Source organism: Pseudopipra pipra, chromosome 1 (assembly GCF_036250125.1).
Source record: "Pseudopipra pipra isolate bDixPip1 chromosome 1, bDixPip1.hap1, whole genome shotgun sequence".
NCBI lineage: Eukaryota > Metazoa > Chordata > Aves > Passeriformes > Pipridae > Pseudopipra > Pseudopipra pipra.
In genome coordinates, this window is record NC_087549.1 from 25,297,859 (window position 1) to 25,322,378 (window position 24,520).

The 24,520-nt window shown below is 37.7% G+C and overlaps 1 protein-coding gene across 2 annotated transcripts in view; it reads right to left on the reverse strand.

Annotated features, from left to right (window-relative positions):
* The window catches only part of SLC26A7 (solute carrier family 26 member 7), a 70,868-nt gene extending 47,257 nt beyond the window's left edge, over window positions 1-23,611 (reverse strand). Inside the window, exons 1-4 of one of the 2 annotated variants that reach the window (XM_064649093.1) lie at window positions 23,499-23,611; window positions 23,026-23,320; window positions 6,800-6,910; window positions 1,959-2,131 (exon numbers count right to left, since the gene is read on the reverse strand). In XM_064649093.1, the coding sequence (XP_064505163.1) occupies window positions 1,959-2,131; window positions 6,800-6,910; window positions 23,026-23,218 (477 nt within the window). In that variant the 5' untranslated portion in view covers window positions 23,219-23,320; window positions 23,499-23,611. The remainder of the gene's footprint in view (window positions 1-1,958; window positions 2,132-6,799; window positions 6,911-23,025; window positions 23,321-23,498) is intronic. The other variant, XM_064649102.1, reaches the window with a different exon arrangement.
* Window positions 23,612-24,520: the final 909 nt, after the last annotated feature.

Genomic DNA, 24,520 nt, shown 5'->3' on the forward strand with positions numbered 1-24,520 from the left:
ATTTTGACTGTTTTTTTCACAATAACGAGTCATAGTAGATACCATAGCCCAGGTCTGCTCCCTTTCCAGAGAAGTACCATCCCAAATACCAGCTACAATGACAATTCAGTTTCTTTCTGTATTTTAGGATGTCTTCAGTGGAAAACTCTTGCCCCCAAATGCATCACACTATTTCTCTTGTCCCAGAATATACATTTACTCCAGGCTATTAAATAATTTCTAGTCTAATCTGATAAATAGATGCAGGTCACTGACAGCTCTCCATTAACAGCAAGATGTGCCCTGTCATCTTATCTGGGAATTGCAGGAACTGTTAGTCAGACTGGAATCATGATGAGAAACATAGATTCCCACACTTAACAGCACCTGGGAAGATGGCACAATTTAATCTCAGCCTTGATCCAGACTTTCACTTGCATATTGCATTAAGAGCTTCAAGGCACCTCTCTAGGAAATAAGTATTTTAATTAAACCATTTGTGTGAGTTTAACCATTAAACTCACATAAAGGACTAGTGGCAGTACAACAAGCACCAGCTGTGCTAGCATGACTCCAATGCAAGTGACATTACTGACCCGGGAGAGGAGCCCATGCACGTGGCACAGTTCCCTATCAGACCTGCTTTGAAGATGCAGGCAGAGGATTTAGTTGTTCTCATTTCAGTCAAGCTTAAACAGGACATAGGCTAAGTCAGCTGATCCAATTGAAGGTATATGAAAAAAGCAGAACTTTTCAATATGAAAGAGTAAGAGGTCTAAGGATTTACACACCTAATGGGATTCTCCATCCACTAAGTAAAAAATTTCTGCATTGGATTTTGAAGTTAGATCAAATGAATGCAGGTACCAACTTCCTGCTTGAAGCATTCTGACCTCTCTGGGGATAATGTAGGAGATTTCCAAGCTGTGAGCACAGGATTCCCACGCAAAGAGCTCTGTGCATGCTCTGCTCTTACAAGCACACTGTACAAGATGCAGTGCTGTACTGCACATACTGGTGCAATGAGACAGCACGTGGATGCACAGCCAGGCACAATCAGCACCAGTTCTACCTTGTATATTGTCCACAGGCTTTCCCTCATGCTGCTACCATACAGCATAATCCTGTATCCAATAAAAGAATAATAAAAATACAACAGAAATTGTCATGCTTCTTAATATTTCCTACTGACTAGCATAAGCATATGCCCCGTTCCTGCCAAGCATGCAGGCCACTGGAGATGCCCTGGGCTTCTTTGCTCATCTTCTGCATGGTAGAGGGATCCGAAGCAACAAGTGCAGGAGTCTGGGTTTCTTTCAGGAGGCCAGGTACCCAGGAGGTGTTGCAATGTTGCATGCTGGAACATTTCCTCCATTTTAATACTTACAAGGAAAGAGAGAAGCCTTCTTGAAGATCTAAGCAACTGGCAATGGATAAAGGAACTCAGCACTTGCAGTCAGAATAAGAAAAAAGAAGAAATTTAAAAGACCTCTGATCATTTGAATAAGCTTTGGAGAATCATACAAAGGCATCTGTTTTACTATTTCATTTTAATGATGGGTGTGTAAACCCTGGAGAGAATTTAAACGTTTTCCCTGCTGTTTTTAATCACTGGATATTGTATAGTATTTCTCTTCAAGCCAAGAGCAACAGAAATCCAAAGGAATATGTCAGTGCTTACCAGGAGCTGATTCATGTCTTTTTTCTGAAGGAGAAGAAAAAGGGGCACCAACAGCAACTAAGCGTTATATTAGAGCTGATTGAATGTGGTTTTACTTCATATTGTAACACACTAGCAGCATGTATACACCTCAACAAAGGAGCAGCAAATTCTTAAAACACATTAGTTTCATCATTCATGACCATCAGACCAGATGTTTTCATCAGTTGTTCTCAGAGAAGTGAGAAAAATAAAAGTATTACAAATGTCACAGCTGTCACAAAGGCAGTGCATGAGTAAACGTGAGACCTCTACCAACCTGAATGATTCCTCCTAGAAATGAAACTGCTGCTGCAACTCCAATCCTTTGCATTTCAAACTCCGATAAGCCCAAAATTCCCGAATTATTGTTTGCAGTGAAATTAGTGGTGACTGAAGGAACAAGACGCTCAACTGCATTGGCAGATATTAAGGAAGTTAAAGCAAAAGTTCCTATAAAAAAAGCCACAAATCAGTGAAAAATAATTTTATATCTGTATGTACTCATCACTCATGGTCTCTTTTTCAAAACTTGGCCATTATGAGTAAAGGTACCATTTTGTACATTTCTGTCATGATAAGAACAATTTTTAAGGTAATTTTTCTATTTAACACATATTTCTTCCTGTAAAATACCATTTTTACAGGTGAATTAAATGTCATTTTTTTGAGCACATTCATTTAGACATGTTTACGAAAGAGATTCAAATACAACAATTTACAACTATTTCAAGTTATCAGAAATGATTTTAACTCACCCTGGACATGACCAAACAGCTATTTGTCTGAGAATCCCAAGTGTTCATGAACCAAATTTCTAGGGCAATTAATTTATGATATACATATGGTACCTAGCCCATTTCATAGCACCTAGCATTCTAATAAATGGAGGCACATTATGAGAGAAACTTTTAGCAGTTGAGATAAAGCAAGTTTACTGACACTCAGATAAATCACAGAATTACAGAATCAAAGAATATGCCAAATTGGAAGGGACCCACAAGGATCATAAAAGTCTAACCCTTAGCCCTGCATAGGACCATCCTCAAGAGTCACATCATGTGCCCAAGGGCATTGCCCAAATGCTTCTTGAACTCTGTCAGGCTTGGTGCTGTGACCACTTCCCCAGAGGAGCCTGTTCCAGCACCCAACCACCCTCTGGGTGAGGAACCTTTTCCTAATACCCAACATAAACCTTCCTTGACACAACTTCAGACCATTCCCTCAGGTCCTGTCACTGGTCATCACAGAGAAGAGATCAGTGTCTGCCCCTGCTCTTCCCCTCAAGAGGAGGTTGTAACTGCAATGACGTCTCCCCTCAGTCTCCTCTTCTCCAGGCTGAACACACCAAGTGCCCTCAGCCACCCCTCGAACACCTTCCCCTCAAGGCCCTTCACCAACTTTGTTGCCCTCCATTGGACACCCTCTAATAGCTTAATAAGCACAAACTCATTCATGAAGAGCTATAGGAGCATAAGAGATGTCTTACCATGTCAGATCAACTGTCCATCTTGCCCAGTACTCTGCCTCCAGCCATGACAGCCAGAGGTGTTACCCAGGAAAAGCACACAAGCCTGGCCATTTTCTGCAGGCCATTGCCCTTATTGCCAGCATCCATAGCTGTTGTGTTAAAGTACATCCTTACCTGGCCCTTTTAGACTTTGTGGACTAGTTCATGAATTTGTCAAAGGTTTGTTTCAACCTGCTTGTAATTTCTCCCTCCACAATGTCCTCTGAGAGCGGGTTCCAGAAGTTCACTGTCTGCTGTACTGTTTTATTTAATCTATACTTCAAAAGTCTTTTATAATTATATCTCATTGAACTCACCTTTATTCTACTGTTACAGGACCCAGTGAACAATGTGCTACCTTCACTGTGGCCTTCATAAAGGCCCAGGATTCCCAGCATGAATTCCTTGGGAACCTACCAGGAACACCACCACCCTGAAAAATGGCCATGAAGTCCTGCCTTTTGCTTCTTAACCTTTAATCTACTAATAATTAATAAAAGGACTTTTCTTCTATCACAAGGACAACTTAGTTTCTTTAGTGACCTTTGGTGTGGAACCTTATCAGTAGCTGTTTGACCATTTTGATATCTTATATTCAAAGTATTTCCTTTCTTCATGTGCTTATTGATACTCATACATACCCTTGGAGGTTAGAGAGGTAGGATTTTCCTTTACAGAAGTCATATTAACTCCTCTCCAACAGACTCCAATTATACATATCTTTTTTCACCTCATCCCTAGAAGTGTTCAAGGCCAGATTGGATGGGGCACTGAGCAACCTGGTCTAGTGAAAGGTGTCCCTGCCCATGAGAGGAGTGTTGGAACTAGATGATCTTTAAGGTCCCTTCCAACCCAGGCCATCCTGTAATTCTAAGATTCTATGATTCAGTATTTTTATTTTTATTACCAACAGGTCTGACATTCCCAGCATTCCCCGCAGAGCCCTTATGACAATGAAATTACACTGACAACTTGACAATCCTGTGGCCTTGTCACAGAATGTCCTAATTACACCTCTGCCAGAAAGATATGCCACCAGTTTACTTCTCACTGTCTTGATTTTGGAGGATTTAAAGAAACTTTAACTACCAGTTTGATCATACTCTCCACGGAATTCTTTAAATTTTTTTTTTAGCCCCTTAATGTTCCTACATATGTTTGACCTGTCACATTTCATCACTTTCCTGCCCACCTCATATGGCCAAGCTTTCCATTCTTCAAGTGGCGAACTGTTTCTCAAGAGAGTCCCTTTAATTTTTCCCATCAAACCATGATGGAGTTTATTTTGATTACATTTTCTTTTTTTTATCTAGGCCAAAAATACATTTTTTTCAAGCAACAGGATAGCTGTAAATATTTTGGTTTTCAGACTGCTTTTTTTTTCTTTTAAGCCTGTTCTCTCATTTTTACTTAAAAAATTCAGTTTACATAAAATTGAATTTGAAAACAGTTTACATAAAATTCTGTCTTAAATCAAAGACCTAAAGGTGTTATTATGACGGATGAAGTTGTCTCAGAGGATGCTTCAAAATCAATCATATCACAAACAGTGAAGGAAAAGGTGTAGGTGTTTGTCGCTCAGGTGTATAATCTTTTAAAGTAGATCAGTCATCTCAAAGAAGAGACATTTAAAGTGAGTAAAAGCTGACAGAACTGGGCCACTGATGAATTTTCCATTTCATATTAACATGACTGACCTCACTAACAAAGGACACTTTTATAGCCTGTGTATATATGGAGAGCACCACAGATCTTACAGAAAATGCTGATAGGTGAAGAGACTGTCTTCAATGTCCACAAGGAATTATGGAACATTTGGGAAACTGAGGCAGGCATTATAGCTCCAGTTCAGCCTACACAGCTCAACAGCTCAACCGAGTGGTGGGAGGAGTGCATGAGACTTTTCTGCTGAAATGATTGACAACATATGTCACACAAATTTATTAATTTAAAAAAAGGTCTTAATTACTGCAAGAGAACTGTTTTGCTGCCCTTTTTTGATTAAAATTAAATTCTGTAATAGATATCAGTGAAGGAATAGGTTTCCACACCAGTGACCATGCAGAAATCTGCAGACATGAAGCTGTGGGACTAAGCAAGTCATTCTCTGAACATCATTCCCTCCCAAGAATAAAACATCAGACTTAACAGCTTGTACCTACCTATTTTATCATCTGTTTTAATTACTAAAATTTATGCCAGCCAGATACTTACTTATCTGCTTTCCTACATATGATGGATTCTTGTCTTCCTAATAATCTTACACCAACAAACTTCTGACAACACTTGTTAATATAGTTTTTTAATATAGGTTCATGTTTTAGTAAGTGTACTAATCTGTCTATACTCAAGAGTAAAATTAATTTTCCAAATTCTAAATTTTCACTTCTTTTCAAATGCTTCTCTTTTTCACATGGGCTGAGTACAGTCATTACAACATCAGGACACTAACAGCATCCACAGATCTTTTTCGAACATCACAAGGTTCAAATAATTTTTGCGTATCTAGGGAAAACAAACTTTCAGCTTTACTTTTGCTCTAAGACAATTTACAGCTGGTTAGATTTTTCTTTTTTTGTAATTTAACTGAATGTTTTTGATCAAAAAAGGTGCTCAAAAATATGTTGCTATCTGCCTACTAAAACATTGCATACATGAGAGCAATGAGGTTCTGCAGAGTTCATTTTGTGTGTGATTACCCACAACCATCTTTTCTCCTTTCAGGACTTTTTCTCCTCCTTAAGGAAAACATCCCTCCTCCTCCTTAAATCTTCTGACAGCCACAGAGGCTGCTTCCCTTTACCCAGTCATGATGTGTGTTACTACTGGGCCTGTCTCATCCTAGTTGCAAACTTCAGAGGCCACCAAGTGCCAACTTCTGCATGGCAAACAATTTGTGGTTCAACGTAATGAGTACTATTTCCAGCTTCCACATATAATTTAGTTTCTTTGGGATCAGAAACAGAGCATTAACAGCCTAACCTAGGAGATCAAAGCCATTCAATTCTCGCAGCTGCTGTGACTGCTGAGGGTAAACAAGTAACTCATAACTACCAGCATAGTAGCCAGGGAGCACCTTTCACTACCTACCTAACTAGTCTACAAGTGTGGACAGCAGCCCTCACTGGGAGAGTCTCCAGCTTTAATACAATAGCAAGTAATAGGCACAAAAAGCCTTTTTTTTTTCCTGAAAAATGCAGGATTTGTGGTTTAGACAGTTGAGAAGTAATGTGTTTTCTATGGTTTAAGAGGCAATCGAGCCTTTTTCAGTCCCATTTGCATATATCTTGTTGGCAGAGCCCTTTGTTAAAATCTTAGCCTGAAGCAGATTTCTAAAGCAGAGTTAAAACACAGAAACTCTTAATAAGTTACACTTACAAAAGAAGTGTCAATCCAATTTTAAATTATAATGGCAGAAGTAACTCCAATATATTCTTAATGAGGCTCTTTAAAGTACTTAAATTGACAAAAAATAGGTGTAAAAAGAAGCACAAAAACATAATTTGATGTTTAGTCATAGATGATATTTTCCTTCCATTGATCTTAAAACAAAAGAAGTTCAATTTCCAGTTTTTTATTTTTGAAAAGGTTTTTAGGAAATAGATACTTACCTGTTGCAACATGACGTCCCATTCCAAATATGGCATAAACTATGACAGGGAAGAAAGAGCCATATAGACCAAAAACTGGATGGACTGAAGACAGAGCAGCAAAGGCCAGCCCTATAGAAAGTTAAATGGAATTATTTCACTATATGAAGATAAAACTGTTCTGTTTGGTTTGGTTTTTTTAATGAGGAAATATCTACAACTTTATTAAGAGCAGAAAAAAACCCACCTTCATTTATTAAAACCTAGAGCATGTCAACAACTGCACAATTAAAATCAGGAAAACTGTGGAAGGTTTTTCATTTCATCATCAAAATCCTCTTATTTTCTTTTGAGTCTTGGTCACCAGCAGAAATAACTGGTTCACCAGCTACCATGTTTCCAAGTTGTCTCCATCAGTAGTTCCAGACTTTTTTTTAATTGCCAGGCCTTGCAAGAGAAGGTAGCATTGTTTCACTCCCACCCTCACAAACACGGGTTTGAGACTGCCAGGGCTCCAGGCAGTGAGATGGTTATTTCTTACAAACAGTTCAAAATCTATAATTTTGGTTTGGATGGAACCCCTTCATTCTGCTTTCTTCTAATTTCTTAAACAAAAAAATGTTCCAAAGTTCATTCTTTTTAGGTGCCTGGGTTTTTTAAGCCTTTAGATATTAACATTTTTTTCATTACTTAAAGCTGAAGAAAGAAACTTTCTGTAAAGAAACAGAAAGTATTTGAGACTCATGTTGAGATGAAGAATGAACTGAATTGGTTAGGGTTTAACTTTATAGACTTACTAGTTACCTTCATCGCTTAGCTATAGAAGAGAGCATCCATCTTTTTCTTAGAAAGTCTCAAAATATGCCAAGAACTCATCTTTTAACAGAAACATTCCTGCAAAGCAGGAGCTTTGGTTGCTGTTCAACTTGAGATACCCAAGATAGCAAGCCAGACTGCATTGACTCCTTTCAAGTCAGCAGAAAGAGAGACTTCTCAGAACATGCGAGAGCAAGCTCTACTGCCATTTCACAATTCTTACTACTGGAGACTAAGAGTAGGAGAACTTTGCAGAGTTTCTCCACAAATCTTGGTGAATACCTCATCGTGCAGCAGGGACGAAAGGACTGGCTTGTGTAACACACAAGGTGCCTTCCTGAAGTCCACCTTCAATCTGAGTGGATGCACAAGCTAGTGCATACATGTGTGTATTGGGAGAATGACCACGTGTGCTCTGCAACAGAGGTGATTGAGATCTATGGAATGATGTTGCCTTCTGTTTACATTTAAAATCTCCAAAGAAAATTAAATGTGTAGGATTAATTGTTCTCACCAAGCTTTCCTGACTGCTCCAAAAAGCATTTTTTACCTGAAATGTTGGTGTATGGGGCCTTAATATTATTGAGAGTGCCAAAGAGTGTCTTTGCTTAGGGGCTTCGGTTTATGCGTCAATTGTGAACATTTTGATTCAAAAACTCCTTGAATTTTCATTAGAGTCTGTAATAAAGATAAATAAAGATAAATAAAAATAAAAAATATGGTGGGGGGAGGCAAGAAAATGCCAGAAGATCAGAAGTGTCAAGTTCCGTGTGAAGCAGACAAGGTCTAGTACTACATCTGTTCTTAGAAAAACATCATGGCAAAGATTTTGCTGAGATGTGTCTTACATGGATATCTTCATCCATACTGGGCTCAGCAAACTAGCACTATTAGTTATGACTTGGAGAGGAGAAGACATATATCAAAGTCTGTCTGGTTTACAACTTTTTAACTGAAATGGACTTCATTGCTCTTTTAATTAGTGCATCTATTGATCAACACTTCTGCCTTTTTCTCATAGCACAGCATTATCATAAACCAGAAAGATCTCTGAAATTGTAGTGTGACATCCATGTTCATATGATCAATAGATGTAGAAGAAGATGCTGACCCAAGAGAAACACAGAAGGGTGTGCCTGAGGAAAATAAAAACAACACAGGAGAGAACTGCATGACCCTATCCAGAAAAAACTGACTATGAATGGGGTAGGGGAGAAATAGTGAATAGGAGAAAGAAATTTTAAGGCTTGTTTAACATTGAAAAGTTCTTCCCTTATAACCATTTTATGAACAAAACCAAAAGCAGATAAAAAGTAGAATAGTACTCACATAGATATTCCAGTCTTTCAGTAAAGCATTATGCAAGGTTAATTTATATTACTCTCCAAAAAGTAAAGGAATCGGAAAAATAAGTACAACTTCAGCCTCACTTTAATTATAACAACATAATTGAAATGAAGGGACCTGTCTGTGCAGACAAGCATAAGGGAAATACACAACATTCAGTATTGAATGCTGAACCAGCATTTTGGGAAGAGGTCTAAAAATCCTAATTAAGATGATCTGTAAAACTTTCTATATTTAAGATACTCATTAAATGGAGGGAATTGTCTAACCAGAGAATTTCAAATATAGAACATTTTCATTTGAAAACAATACTATTTCCAAAAATTTCAATTCACACTGTGCAGAACACCTATCTACACAATGCATAGACAACTCACCTTGGTGAGTTCCTTTACATGCCCGCTTCCTTGCATCCTTTTCTCCATTTGTGTGGACTCGTGTTACAAGGGAAGCACAAAAGCTCCCTCTTTACTGGGAAAGGTTAAAATTTTGAAATTTTGAAAGATATGTTTTGAAATATCAAGTTCATTTTGCAGAAAATAGGTTATGTTCATATCATTCTAAAGTTTATATTTCAATTGTGTTAATTTTGGACCTTGAAATTTTCCCTACAAAATCTATGTTTCACTTTTAAGTAACCTTATCATACAGGTCAAGAGAAAATTAGCTTAGAAGTTGTACAAAACAAAACTGAAGGGCACATACTATGCCACAGGCTGAGCTAACTTAGTTTCAGAAGAGGGACCACTAGCTCTTTAACTATTCAATGGAAATCAATCAATCCAGGGCTAAGAACAGTATACATTGTTCTTTCCTCTCAACATTTAGAAGGAAAACAAGGCTTCAGCTACTACAAAATATTCTGTCATCATCTAGCTGTAAAAGCCAATTCTCACTTTTCTACGTGTTTACATTGGTTTTATGTTTCCTAAGATCTTCTGAATCTGAAACATTCGACAATCATGGCCAGACTGTGTTTGATCCAGCACAAACTGTACATGTTGTGGGTAAAGTGCAAGAGCTCATTGCAGCCCTAAGTCACATACACACACACACTGTGTCAACATCTCAGTTCAGCTCTCTGAACAGGGCTGAGAGGAACAGAGAGGCACAAGCTGAATGAACCCTTACAGTCAGAAGAACTGGCCAACAGAAATCTGGCATGAGTCCTATAAAACTGTGAAAATGGGGCTATCCTGCCCAGCAAACCCTCAGCATCCAACAGGAATTTTGATTTTACTCGCAGATGCTGCTGCCCTTGTTTTTTTCATTTCATGCACAGACCTTCCCTGTTCTCTTTGTATTAAGTTTTAGAAGCAGTGTGTCATTTTATTTCATGATGAAGTCATGGCAGTCAGGACAGAGTTAAATTACCAGCCTTTGACTCAAGTCCTGGCTCTGTTTGTTAGGTTTTTACTCTCATTATTGAAGTATGTCAGTCATGTGTAAGAGCAGAGAGGCTTTATAAAATAGAATTAGTAAAGACTTCAGGCTTTCTGATTATGTATAAAATATTCTAAGGGTTGAAATACTTTTAAAGATATAATTGGTAGTATGTTTCAACTTATTTCCTTAATTTTCATATTAAACTTCACTGCAATGCATTCCATATGCTCAAGAACTAGTCAAAAGACATGAAACATTATTTTAATTTTTTCATTCCAAACAGTAATAACACTCGAAAGAAATAGATCATAAAATAAGGATCTCACATAATCTTCACGGATAATGCGGAGGAAACCCCTGTGGCAGTGACATTAAGATTTTCATATAAGAATATAAATTCCATGAAAAGAAATGCAAACACATAATGAACAGTAAGTTCAGATACAGTACATTAATACTGTTTGTTTTAACTACCTCTCTATAATAAGATAACATTGTAGGACACATTTTCACTGAAAATCATCCTTTCCAATTAACACCAAGTGCATAACAATACTCTGGCACACCGTGCTGAAAAGGAAGAGATGTTCACCACTGCTGACCAGCGTCAAACACAAGTACCTACAAAAGAACAGGCTTGATACAAATAGAAACAAGGCCATCTCCTACCACAGGAGAAAGGTCTCCATTTAAGTTGATAGTTTCTGCTAACTCAATCATGGCTGGGCTTCGCGAACGAATATTTGGGAAGGACTCTACCCACATTTGCTACAAGCACACTGGTGGCTAAAGAGGCCAATGCTACGCTAGTGCCAAAACTATGGCAATAAAAAAATATTTTCCATAGGAAGACCCATGAATCATCAGAGTATGGTCAGTTAACAATTTTCTGCATCTGGAAATACAGTCATGATACATGAGTTCTGAGGAAACTCAGAACTGTTCTGAGGAACAGCTCTACCACGTCTTTTGGAAATAGGATACTCAAACCAGAAATTAAATGAAGCAGGAAAAGTAGTAAGCCTATAATTAATTTGAGGAGTATAAAAATTTGTATCATTTAATATTTACTGTGAAAAGCTATAAAATTAAAAGTTTTTTTCTGATAAAGTGTATATTCAAATAACTCTTTGTTATTGTAACCTTTTACTCTCAAATTTGACTATATCAAGATGGTCAGGCCACAAGTTTATGGAACCCAAAATGACACTAATACATCTTATCCCACTCAAAAATGCTATCTGCAGAGCTGAGGTCACTCTCTCTGATGCTTCAGAAAAGTACAATTGCTCCCATTGTTCACAAAGCTGACTTATGTAGTAAGAAAGGTATTTCCTGTGGATGCCCTAAAATGTAGAATTAATACATATTTAATGAGTCTCCTATCTATCCTTCTTGGAAAACTAACAAATCAAACGCCCAATGACTCATATCACAGGTTTCAATTTATAACTCCAGGATAGCTGACTTTTACTGAAGAAACCCACCACAGAAAACATTTTTAATATTATATTTCATAACAGCTTTCCTATACAAACCTACAGTTCTGGAGATGCTTTGACAGTGACTTGATTAAAAGCTATTAACACAAAATGATCCTTTGGGAATAATGTCATCTATCTCCAAAAACCGAGAAGATCAACAGCAGTTCTCTCAATGCACATTCACCTCGTGCTTGCGAGATCTCTGTTTCATAATGGCTCCGTTTGCTGGGGCTACAAGTGTGGATTGTACCTTCTGTCTGAGTTATTTAATGACAAAAGTATCAAGAGCTTAAAATCGTTCCTTGGTTCTTCTGTCATTCAAAGCCTCAGACAAAGGAAGAACATAAAGGCAAGATGGAAGAACAGATTCTGAATGGTGAACCATAAATCTTTTAAACACCACACAGTTAGCAACTATCGTCTCTTTTTTGAAGGAAAGTTCAGTGCAGTTCCTTCCCATCTAATAGTCTTCTTTGGTCTGGTGAGAATTAAGCATCTCAGTTGTGTTAGTCATAGTATCTGAAATGCAGCTCTCCCAGCTTACCATCTGGCAACTGCATCAAAGGTAGGTTTGAGAAAACAGTGTTCTACTCTACCACTTTGCAGATCTCCCGATACTGGCATTTGCATCTTAATGTTCAAAAAAGATCTGCAAGCATTATGGTAGAAGAAACAAGTGGGCTGTGTGACCCACTTATAATTTCTCTATTCAAGAAAGCTTGACCTTCTGTACATTAAAAAAGTTTAGATTCACATTAAAATAAATTAAAAAAAAAATCTAGTATTTTCTTTTAATAGCCTGAAAAAACCTATGACTCTTGACAGACAATCCAAGATGTAGTATTAAGAACTCTTCAGGATGAATTTGACACAATATATGAACACAACAGAGATTATATAAACTGTTACACAGAGACTTCGATGAGCTATAATCATTAGTCAGCCATAATACCTGAAGAATCTGGCCATCTCCAAAACAAAAGAAGCATTTTGAAAGTGGTTTATAGGTAAATTCCTCTGCATCTCAGTAAGAATATACAAAGAATGAAGCCATAAGAAGTTTCTGACAAGCAGGTAACTATGAGGAAGTTTTTGAGAAGCATCAACACTGCAGAGAAACAAAAACCTATCATGAGTGATGACAGGCCTTAATCAAGAGGAACTGGACTTCTTGAAATCCATGAAAAGGGCATCCATTTTGGCAAATTGGTGGCCAAGGATCTGAACACTAACAATTTTCCTGATCTCTCTGATCTGGAAGATTACATGTGGTGTCATTTCTTCTTCCTTCAGGAATCAACATTTCCTGGATTTCTCAGTCTCTGTCCATGGTGCTCAGGCAACCACAGTGTAGGGATGTGACATCCACACAGATCATCCAGTCACACAAAGGTGAGTGTATCCGGACATGAGGCTCCGAAAGAGTCAGAGGTCATTCAGAAACTGAATTCACATTTCTGGTAGTCTGTCAAACGGCTCTGTATTAGCACATATAACTTGCAAAACTTCCAAGCATATAACTTGGAAGAATTTTTATAGTCTTTAGAAATTAAATATTGCATGCACAGCAGCATAAGTGCCTTTCGTCTCTGCTGGAAAGTTGTAAAATATGAAACATTGTCCCACGTTTACTCACTAACATGTTACATTTCATATTCAGCTTACATCATTATTCTTTGCATGGGAGAACTTAAACAGAGTTCAACTGGACACTCTCTTCCACAATTCATTTATGAACTACATGGATTCTCCAATGCATTCTGTAGCAGATTTTTCTGGCTCTGTTTCCAAATGTGCTTATTCAATTTCTATTCAATCTACACATGCAATTTGTATGCCAGATGTATATTTACAAGACAGCTTTACACTTAATAAAATTATTAGCTCCAGTTAGTCAGCTCAGAGTATATTAATGTCTTCATTTATGGTCAGAGCCTGAAATAAACCCCCAACAACTATCACCCTTGAGAAGACACAGCTGGGGTTCCTCCACGAAAAGCTAAGGAAAAAAAAAGTATAAGCTTTTGGCATCATGCCTTCCAAAACACTGGACACCAGTTCTGGAATGCATGAAGGCAGTGTCGTTCATTTTTTTTAATGGCAAGGTCTCCAGCCAGTGTTTAGGAATTAGTTATTCAGCAATAAATCCAGCTCCAGATTAAATTAACTTTAATTAAAACATACAAACCACACCAAGATTCACTGAGTTATTATTGGGTTTGTCGAACGAAAGAAAAAAAAGTTGGCAGGAATAACAATACTGATTTCATCAGATGCCATCTACATATTTAACTTTTAAAGGAAATATGTCTCAAGGGCCCTCCACCCTCCAAAAAAACAGCCCACCAAAACCCACTTGAGCCAAAGCATTTCTTGTTCATGATAGGTCATAGGAAAGGCAGCAAATGTATAGCACTCCATACAAATTCTACATGAAGTATATCACATAATAGTTGACTACAAAAAAGATATTTTTTTAAAACTACAAATGCTGACATAACTGAAAATCTGATAAATTTGAAAGTCCAAATCTTTTGAGTTTTTGAGTATGCACAGACATGGACAGATCTTTATTTCAAAACAAACAGCATCATGTTTATTAATGTTTATTAATCCAGCCTAACACCAGAAACTTAACAAGAAAAGATTGAATCCAGAAATACAGTGACATTATTTTAGTTTTAAAAAACCCATGCTTTGTCTTAACTTTTTGATGGATACACCCCAGTTCAAAACTTCACAATTCTTTTGAATAGCAGCAGACACTGAAAGGGAATATAAACTTGTGAAAGAACTCCCCTGTGCCCTGTGTTCTGTTCCCCCTTATGATAGCCAAACAGGTAATTTAGCACTTCTATGGATGGAATTATGCGATAAGGAGATTCATCTTCTTATTCCAATATTTAAATGGAATATTTTTAGAACTGCTTCCAATTTTCATTATTATTATTTTCATTTCTCCATGTGCTGCAACTGCCTTTTACTTTAAAAGCCTTTCCTGATTAGGAAGAAACCTTCTCAAGTTTTAATTAACCTATCTGAGCTTTTTAAGTCTTCTCCCAAATATAATCTCTGTTTTCCTGATCCTTCTCCTAGCCTTTTCTTCTACTGATCATCTTCCATGAACAGAGGCAATGAAAATTACACACTATATTTCAGATAATGGACAGTAGTACCAGTGGTCATCAGCTTCTGTGCAGCTCCTAACTCACATAGCAACTCTTTTTTTCAAATAGGTTAATTATTTTCCAAAAGATCATTGAAACTACTCATAACTGAGAACAGCAGCAGTTTCATCTTTAGAATGCATACATAAATCTGAAGCAGAACCCACCAGATGTCCCAGAGCCTTGCTTCAGAATTTCATAGTACAATCAATCAGTCTGGTATCCTTTAGTGCTCTACATGTAAATATTATTTCATTATTATTATTACCACTAAAGGGAAATACACCTCTATTGTTTGCATCTGGTCCATTTCCTCATCTGCAATACAGAGTTGTAACTGGGATACACTATACTCACTATCAATCATAGAATATAATTTCAAATTTGACAGAATCATCTAGGGTAATTGTTACCAGATCTGCAATGTCACTTACCTAATTTTTCAGAATTCTGAGATGATGATTATCCATCTCAGCCTTCAATTTGAATGAGTTCCATTTTCTGTGTTTAATCTCAGTTACATATCCTCATTCTTGACCATTTCCTACATGGGCAAAGTCATCGCCCTTCAGGAAAACTGAGTCAAAGTTCTAATTTTGTACTGAGGCTTCAGTTCAGACCAAATACTTTAACAGAAAGTATCAGGTTTTTGTTTTTCACACCTTTGTAACACTCTTTTTTTTTTTAAGGCTGAAAAAACATTTGTGGGTTCGGGTTTTTTGGAAAGGGTCTAACTCAGTTGCAATGTTGGACATTCATATTAGTAGCAAACAATTGAAATCTGAATTCTTTGCACCATAAATTTTCAGTGCAGCATTGCATGAATCATTTCTCTGTTTGAAGCAAAAGTAATTTTGTGTGTCTTATTTCCCTCATTTTCCCATATACTTTTTCTGTTACTGCACAGTGTAAAGAGCTCTAAGTTGCTATAATGAAAAGTGGAGGGTACAAGCATTATCGTCACTCACAAAACGACCAGAAAAGAAATTAAGTCATATATTTGTCTAAGCAGGAGTCTCTCTGGTCATTAATGGCTTGCAGAAGAGGATTATAACTATCAGAATGTCAAGCACAATTTTGGAAGAAGCTTGGGGGGCAGGGTTGACATTTCCTGAAGTTAGGTACCTACATTAGGAATTTACATCCAGAAAGAGTAAGGCAACTGCAGGTGTTAAGCAGAGCCCTTAATTTTCACAGTAGGCCCTAACGAGGTGTCATGGTTTGAGAGCCCCAAAATCCAATTCTCTAGTCCAAACCCCCTCCCACATCTCAACCTGGTGTAATATGGGTTTCCAGACACCACAAGAGACTCAAAATGGGGAGAAGGGATTATATATTACAATGACTGTACAAAATAAATACTACAATACATTATATACAATCTTAACTATTTCTACCAAGACATAAAAGTATTTACAATGGATCAAATCTCTTCTCCCCTCCAAATAAAAGTCCAGGAGGGAAGAAGGAAAGATCCTTTCCACTTTGAGAGCAGCATTCTCTTCAGAGTAGCAGTCTATCTCTCTCTCTTCCATGCAGCAGCTGTAGCTGGATCTCTGCCAGTACACACGAGGGGGTATCCAAGCCCCTCGGCCCATCGTCTCCAAGCGAGGGTCTTCTCTTCCATGGGCTATGTTCACCCGGACAAGGTCGTCTCACCACGGTCATATCAACAAAGTGCAGAAGCCTTCATGACGGTCCATATCTTCAGGGGATCCAAGCCCCCTTTGCAGAGCTCTGTGCTCTGTCTCAAGCAGCGGGGGGGGCCAAGGTCACCCCTCCGCATTCCTTCTCTGAGCTTTTCAGCTGTAGCACTCCAAGACTAAAAGTCCATCATCCTCCTCTCTCTAGGAGGGGTCTCCAAGGAGTTTGGGTCTTTTGGTTCAGTTCTTACCCCAACTCACTCTCTCTCTGTAGAGTTTAGTCCTCTCTCTGCTGCCGGTTCTCTCTCAGCTCTCTCAGACAACTCTGTGTCTCTCTTCCTTGGCTGCAATGCCTGTTTGCTGCTTGTTCTTATCTCTTGGCTCTCTGTCACTGTTTCTTCGGTCAGTGCAATTCTGCCGCTGCTGCTGCTGCTTCTCTGTCTGCTCACTCACGGTGAAGAAAACTTCTTTAGCTTTCTAGCTACAGGCACTTAGCCCAGTCTTACACTGTTCCAAGTCCCTGCACCCCCTAGCTGGGGGCTGGGGGGGCCAGAGCCCCCCAGAGGGGTTCCTGCCCCTTCTCCTCATGGCCTGAGAACATGGCCACCTCTCCTACAACTGCTACAACTACTTTTCTTCTCTTCCGATCTGCTTGTGATATGTTTATATTTTGCAGAAGCGTTCATTGGGTAAAACCTCAAGGGTCACCACCCCCTGGGGTTTTACCATTTTATAACTTCAGGGGGAAAACTGTTTCCCCCCACCACACCAAGATACTTCAGACACATTTGTGTCCCCTACCTATATAGAGAACATAAATAAACTATTTACACTAAAATGCATTTTCAAGCAGAACAACTTGGGGAATAATTCCTCTTGTGATGAACTCAGCTGTACGATAGAAAGTCTATTTTATACACTTTTTTAGGCAAACTCAGCTTTACTTTTCTTACATGCAGGGAAGCTTACAGATGGGTCGCAGTACTAGCTACTTGGTTTCTAGATGCCAGTCTTTGTGGATAGTACTCATAGTTCTACCCAGGTAAAAAAAAAAAAAAAGCAAACAGCAAAACAAAGAAACAAACCACAAAGAAACACATTTTAAATAGCAATCCAAAAGCAAATACTGAGGTGTCATGTACCAACTAACATACATTCCATAATTTAAATCCTGAGAGAAGGCACAAAGTTATTTCTTTGAAAAGACAAGATTAGGTGAAGTAGGGTAACAAAATGGTTTAATGAGGCATGAATCAAGACCTTGGTAATAAATAAATAATGTCAGGAAGGATCACCTATGAAAGGCCTTGAAAATAAAGATGAATAATTTGCTTGGTGCAACAAAAGTTACCACTTTGAAAATGAGCTAAGCACCTGCACTCAGAAGAGATATGATGGGACTATAGTACATGTTCCAAAGGCTATAGAAAAAAACATGATGACAGTTTTATGAAATTTAACTAGGTGGAAAGACTGCATCATAATGCATCTTAAAATTATCATGTAAGGAAATCAAGAAAAACTCAGACGCAGCTTGATCAAAGCATTCTTCTCATATAAGTATGGGGTGTTCATGTCACATGAAAAAGCCTCAAATAATTCTGGTATTGTTGTGACAAGTAAATGGATAAATTACAGAAAAGAAAACAGTAAGACCTGTCTCTAACCACGTTGAACATGAACTGTTTATTACCCACAATGCTAAAGATATAATGGCTGAGGCACATCTCACCTAAACTTTGATGCCTGACTCATCAGTGTCTACACCTGAGCCAATCCCTTGTTACATTCAAAGGAAATCCTATTTATCTAATCAGATGATTAGATAAAGCAGATGATTAGATTCAGTTGCATGAATCATATTTGTGAAGGGTTGATTCTAGACAGCAGTGAAGTACCCACTCAGCCACTCACTCACTTGCTCCTCCTCAAAGGATGGTGGAGAGAATCAGAAAAGCAAAAGTGAGAAAACTTCTCAGTCAAGTTTAATACGTGAACGAAAAAAAAAAAAGTGATGTAAACCCAGTCATTCACCACCTCTCACAAGCACAGAATCATAGAATACACTGAGTTTGAAGGGACCTATAAGGATCATAAAGTCCACCCCTTAGCCCCGCACAGGACCATCCCCAAGAATCACACCATTTGCCTGAGAGTGGTGTCCAAGTGTTTCTTGAACTTAGGCAGGCTCGGTACTGTGACCACTTCCCTGGGGAGGCTGTTCCAGTGCTCAACCACTCTCTGGGTGAAAAACCTTTTTCCTCATATCCAACCAAAACCTCCCCTGGCTCAGCTTCATGCCGTTGCCTTGAGTCCTGTCACTGGTCACAAGAGTGAAAAGATCAGTATTTGCCCTTCCACTTCCTCTCATGAGGATGTTGAAGACCACAATGAGGTGTCCCCTCATTCTCCTTCTCTGCAGGCTGAACAGACCCAGTGACTCCAGCCACTCCTCGTACGGCTTCCCCTCAAGGCCCTTCACCATCTTCATTGCCCTCCTTTGGATGCTCTCTAATAGCTTAATGTTCACTAGCTCTTATTAACCAGATCTTCATTATATAGTAACGAACACAAAAGCAGATTGCAGAGAACTAGTTACCTGCACTGCAGCCCCTTTGTTCTATTAGCACAATTTCAGTTTGGAAAGGAAAAAAAAAATATTAGGCACTTATGAGACATCTACATGGACCTAGCAATTGAATTTGTTTCCAAGGGAGAGGAATAAAGAATGAAATGGAAAGTAAAATCTTTATAGAATGACTGTTGATGGGGTATTAATAAGTTTTAAAAGGAAAGGGAAGAGAGAGATGAATACTAATCCAACAAGAAAATTAATTAAAATTAATAAATCTATTTTGCTAATTTAGAGATATCTTGCTCTAGTCTATCATTAACAGGTTTTTGAGAAAAAATATGAGACAAATTAAGTAGTGATTACCAAAACATAAAAGCTCAAATTTCCTAAGTGTCTGTGAAAATATATAGCAAACTTCTCGACTGGATTTCTATTTTAGATTCAAAGGTTATTTCTTCAATGTTAGGTATCAGAGTATGATTAAGGATTCTATGGCTGAAAAATAAGGTATTGAGCTCTGTATTATTAAATTATAGTTGGAAATAATATTAAATATCTGTAACTGATGAAGCCTGATTTCCTTTACTGGTTTTTGACTTGTAGCTGACTGACTTTGCAGTCTGAGACCAATAAAGTCCAACTGAATCTTTCCAGTAATTGGTGTTTTTGAAAGGGCTTTTTTTTGTTAGAACTTGTAGGTTCTTGTTCCTAGTGGATATTTTTATAACATTTTTAGAAACATAATTATATTTGACACTCCTTTCTCCATATTCTGTGGAATTAAATCAAGTACTCTAAAATTAGAGGACATACACAGAGACAATACAAGTATTGTCTCAATAGCTAAACAGGACATGAGAGTTCAGCAGTGAATTTTGGGACTCATGAATTAACATTTTTTTGGCATTTTTAGCAGACAATGAAACAACTGTAGGAACACTTAAAGAATGACTGCTTGTTTTCAGCAAAGACTCTTTCATCACAAATGCCAAGCAGCACATCATGATGATCCCACACCTTTCCTTCCCATTTCCCTACAGGTATCACCTCAGTTCAATGTTAGGCAAGGTAACGCCTTATCTTCTAAAGATCTATTTCTTCCACATTGTACGTGGAAGTAAAAACAAACACTCAGGTGGCATTCTTTTCTCACACCATTCCTAGACTCTGTTACCACGGGACATAGTTCTAGTTCATGCGTGTCATGATGGAAGATTTTTAAATATAAACTGATATGTGAGCTCAAGTGTTTCAATTTTCAAGTAGCTAACTTGAAGGTATCCTACAGAAGTTTGAAGGTTTAAGTCACATTTAGAAAACAATAATTTTGGCACTGCAAATCACAAATGAATTGTAGTAGCTCTTTCAAACTTTATCCAAAATAAAAGATGTCACAGAATAGCTATTCTGAAGTATCCTATACCTTTATCAAAGACTTTTTTGGAGCGATAATTATCTGTATACATTGATTGCTGATATTTCTATTAATTTGCTCTTTTGTTTTTCTCACTTATGAGGCAGACACCGAAAACTACTGCTACATATGAATTCTCCAGAAGCAATTTCTGAAACTGTTGCAAGGAAGAGTGAAGCATTATCTGCATTCCTTTCACTATGACACAGTAAGGACAGTGACTTTCGTCTTTCCTTCCTTTACTTTACAAAGGGAAGCCAGCAATTTTGTCTAAAATTTAGATTAGATGCTGGAACACAGACACATTACACCAGGTCAGAGCAGTTGCCAACTTGAATAGTCTGAACATGGCCAATGCCAGATGAGTAAGAAACCACACAGGAGGAAATTGTGAAAAACACAGGTCAGTTGGAAGGCCTTTCTTAATTATCCTCGAGCTACTGGACTACTCTCTGTCCTTCTTCTCACTCAGAAAACTGTTGCATGTGAATACAGCTGTACATTTTTTCCATATACTTCCATAACTCAAGTTTATTTTAATGTATTTGAATTTGCTTAAACCTGTTGCTGCAACACCAAATGATACTGTGCTCTACAAGTCAATTATTGCAGGTTACCTTTTTTTTCTACTTTTATTAGAATTTCTACCTTTCATTTCATTACAAAACTTCTTGTTTTATCTTGTGGGTGAAAGAAAAGAGTCACAACAGGACCTCTCAAAATTTGAGATTTTTTCACTCTGTGCTATATAAAAAATGGGACTTTTTTCATCTATGAGCCTCTCTGTGAAAGTATAACTGGAATGCTTACAACACTAGGGAAGGAGCTAATGGTCCAAATTAATATGTTGTGTTCAAATTAAGGCACCACAAACATGATAAAATGCTTTTGTATCTAGCTGTCTTCCTATTTCGTTTCCTAAAATCATCCCAAAATCTTGACAAGCAGCAAGCAGAGAAAGGAAAAACAGGAAGGAAGGTTGTCAATGTACTCCTTTTTAAACAGCATAAAATAAGGATAAAGTTATTTCTAGAGTACTTAAAAATAATCTAGAGAGCACAAACTAGTATTTTCTGTCTTCACTGGATCTCCTTAAATTTATCTGTTACAACTTCTTGGTACAAGAGTCAAACAAGAAAATCCTGGCTAAAACTGCCAGCAGTGCAGAAATGCTGTTTAACTTTTTTGTTTAACTTGTTTGTTCTTCAGCATTTTTGATGAATTTCAACATACTGTTATTAGCAGCATTTTAATTACAATTGTTGTATACACACATACCGGGGAAATTAGATACTTTGCAGTGTTATGGTATAAAGGTTCTTAAAGTTAAATCAAGCCAATGCAGCTGTTCCTAATTACTTTAAAAGAACAAATACTTAGACAAATCAGTTGTTTCCAGCTCCAGCATAATTCAATTAAAGGAGCCTTTATATTTTAACAACATGAATGATAGTTAAGCATAGCTAATATGGAAGACTGTTCAGAAACAATGTATGTCATTTACATAAAGGAAGGAGTTAAAGTACATCTGAGGCAGATAAGAAGTTATGATTTGGCTAAGACAAATATAAGATATTGCCATAAGAAGGTGGCACTATAAACCACACATCAAAAACTGACAAAAGCCTTTGTTTCCAAGTAGCAATTACTTTATTAACCAAGATTACTGGGCCTTAAGGTTTCTGCAGATCATTGTGCAGGCTTTTAGTTTGGGGAGTTTTTCCTTTTCCTTCACTGTTTTTAATTTTTTTTAAGCTGCCAAATGTAGTCTAGCTCCACCCCTACTTTGTATTGCTGCTTGACAAGAGATGTGGTAGGTAATGCAATACAGCATTAAATCCACACACAAACCACAGATGCCAGCAAATATTCTCCCTGGGTAACGCCTTTGGCAGGAGCACCCTTTATGCCCAGAAAGTTGTTCATTTTTCCTGCTCTGTTTTGGACTTTCACAGGTAATAGTATCATGCAGATGTTTTTTTCAGAATAACATATCTTATAGTGCAATTATCATTCAGATATATTTTATTTTCCATATGAAATAGAGAAAAAGGTGGTCACTTAAATGACAAACCATTGTATATAACCATATTCTGTGTGAATTGAGTTACTGCTCTCTTATCTGTTATATTAAGTCTTTGAAAAATTGTCAGAGGGATGGGATACACAGTAAAGTTCCACAGAAATCAACTACAATAACACAATGCATTTCTGTCCACATTTGCATATCCATTATATACACATTAAGAGTTAAGACTATACATTTTTCCTTATATTATAAGCATGACATTGTTTTAACCAAAGCTTTATAATAATATAAAACAAGAAAGACAAAATAAAAAAGAAAAGAAAAGGAAGACCAGACTAATTCAGTCAAATAATATTAAATATTAATCTGAAATGAGTTAGCTGTACCTTGAGTCACCTGTTGAATGGCTAGCATCATCCCAGAAACTGTATCAGGAACCAAACTTTCTTTCCAGTTGTAGACGGGCACCCATTTCAAGATGGGCAGCCTTCTCATACACCAGGCTTTGATATCTTCAAAGCGAACAGCCTGGATTTTCCTCCAGACTGTGCTTCTTTTCCTTTTTGCCCCTGTCATCATTCCCACCTCACAAAAGCAGTGCCTCAGAAGGGTGCACGGTTGAGGAGTGACCCTGATCTGTGTCAGTCTCCAGTTTTCTTCTGAGATTTTTCAGTTCCAAAACTGCAGAGAAAAAAAAATGAACAGAAGCACTTAAGATTTCTGCAGCTGTTCTGTAACTATACTCAATGAAAACACTTATTAAAAGCTTCAATAATATAAACAGCTACATGAAATGCAAGAACTGTTTACAGCAAAGGTCACATTTTCTGCTATTTGCAAAAATTTAGTCTCATCTCACGTTAGTTTGTGATTCTTTCCAGTAACCTCCTGCTTTATATCCCTGTAATGCTTGTGCTTTTGGCCTCATTCCAGTGGCAAAACGAGGTATTACTGGGAGTGTGTGCAATATAGGCTGGGCTATGCTAATTTGAGCGGGAAGTGCCCAGCGAACCCGGCATCTCCCTGCCAAGCCTGGGAAAGCAGCCTTGCCTCTTCCGGGGGGGGCGAGTTTTTTGGGCCATAGGTAGAAGGCATTAAGTCCTCAGTAAAGCTCATAATAGAAAACTTGTCTTACTCCATCAACATTTTGTCTTTTAAAAGACAGTAAAAAGCTTGTTTATATAGTAAATGCAGAACATCAAGTAGCAATAAGTCCTGCCGAAAATATACACAGAGTCTCTCTGTAGGCTGAAGACTCAGACTGAAGAGTAACAAGCTCAAAGTGCAGTGAAGGACTGCAAACTATCAGCTTCACATGGGACATGCCAAAAGCATTTGTGACAATCATTCTTCTTTAAAGCTACTCCTGGTTGTCCATCCAGCAAAGGCTCTCTCAGCAAAGATAGTTCACCAAGAAACTTCTGTTCTTGTAATAACGTCTTGTACCTTGTGTGTGATACAAAGTGCTCAGACGCAAAGTGATAAGAGAGTGGAAGAACTTTAAATGTTAAAACATTTAAATGCCCTGTCTGATAGGAAGCGAGGACACAGTGGGCTTTCCTCTCAGTTATCTGTGTTTCTGAATAGCAAAGAGATTTAAGTTAAAATGCAAGATCCATCATATGGTTTGTGGTTTTGGTTTTCTGTGTATGTGACTCCCTGCTTTTAATTTGAAATTGCAGTTCAAGGACTTCATAATCAAGGTATTTATGTATACCAAGTGTTTAACAAAACAGATCTTTACCTACTTTCAGTGGTCAGAAGTGGACAGGAATCTTTCTGAGTAGAGTGAGAGTTACTCAGCAGTCAGGTATCGCTTAGTTTTGATTAAATGTTCAGTACATCTAACTATAATAGCATTTACTAGGAAATAAAAATCAA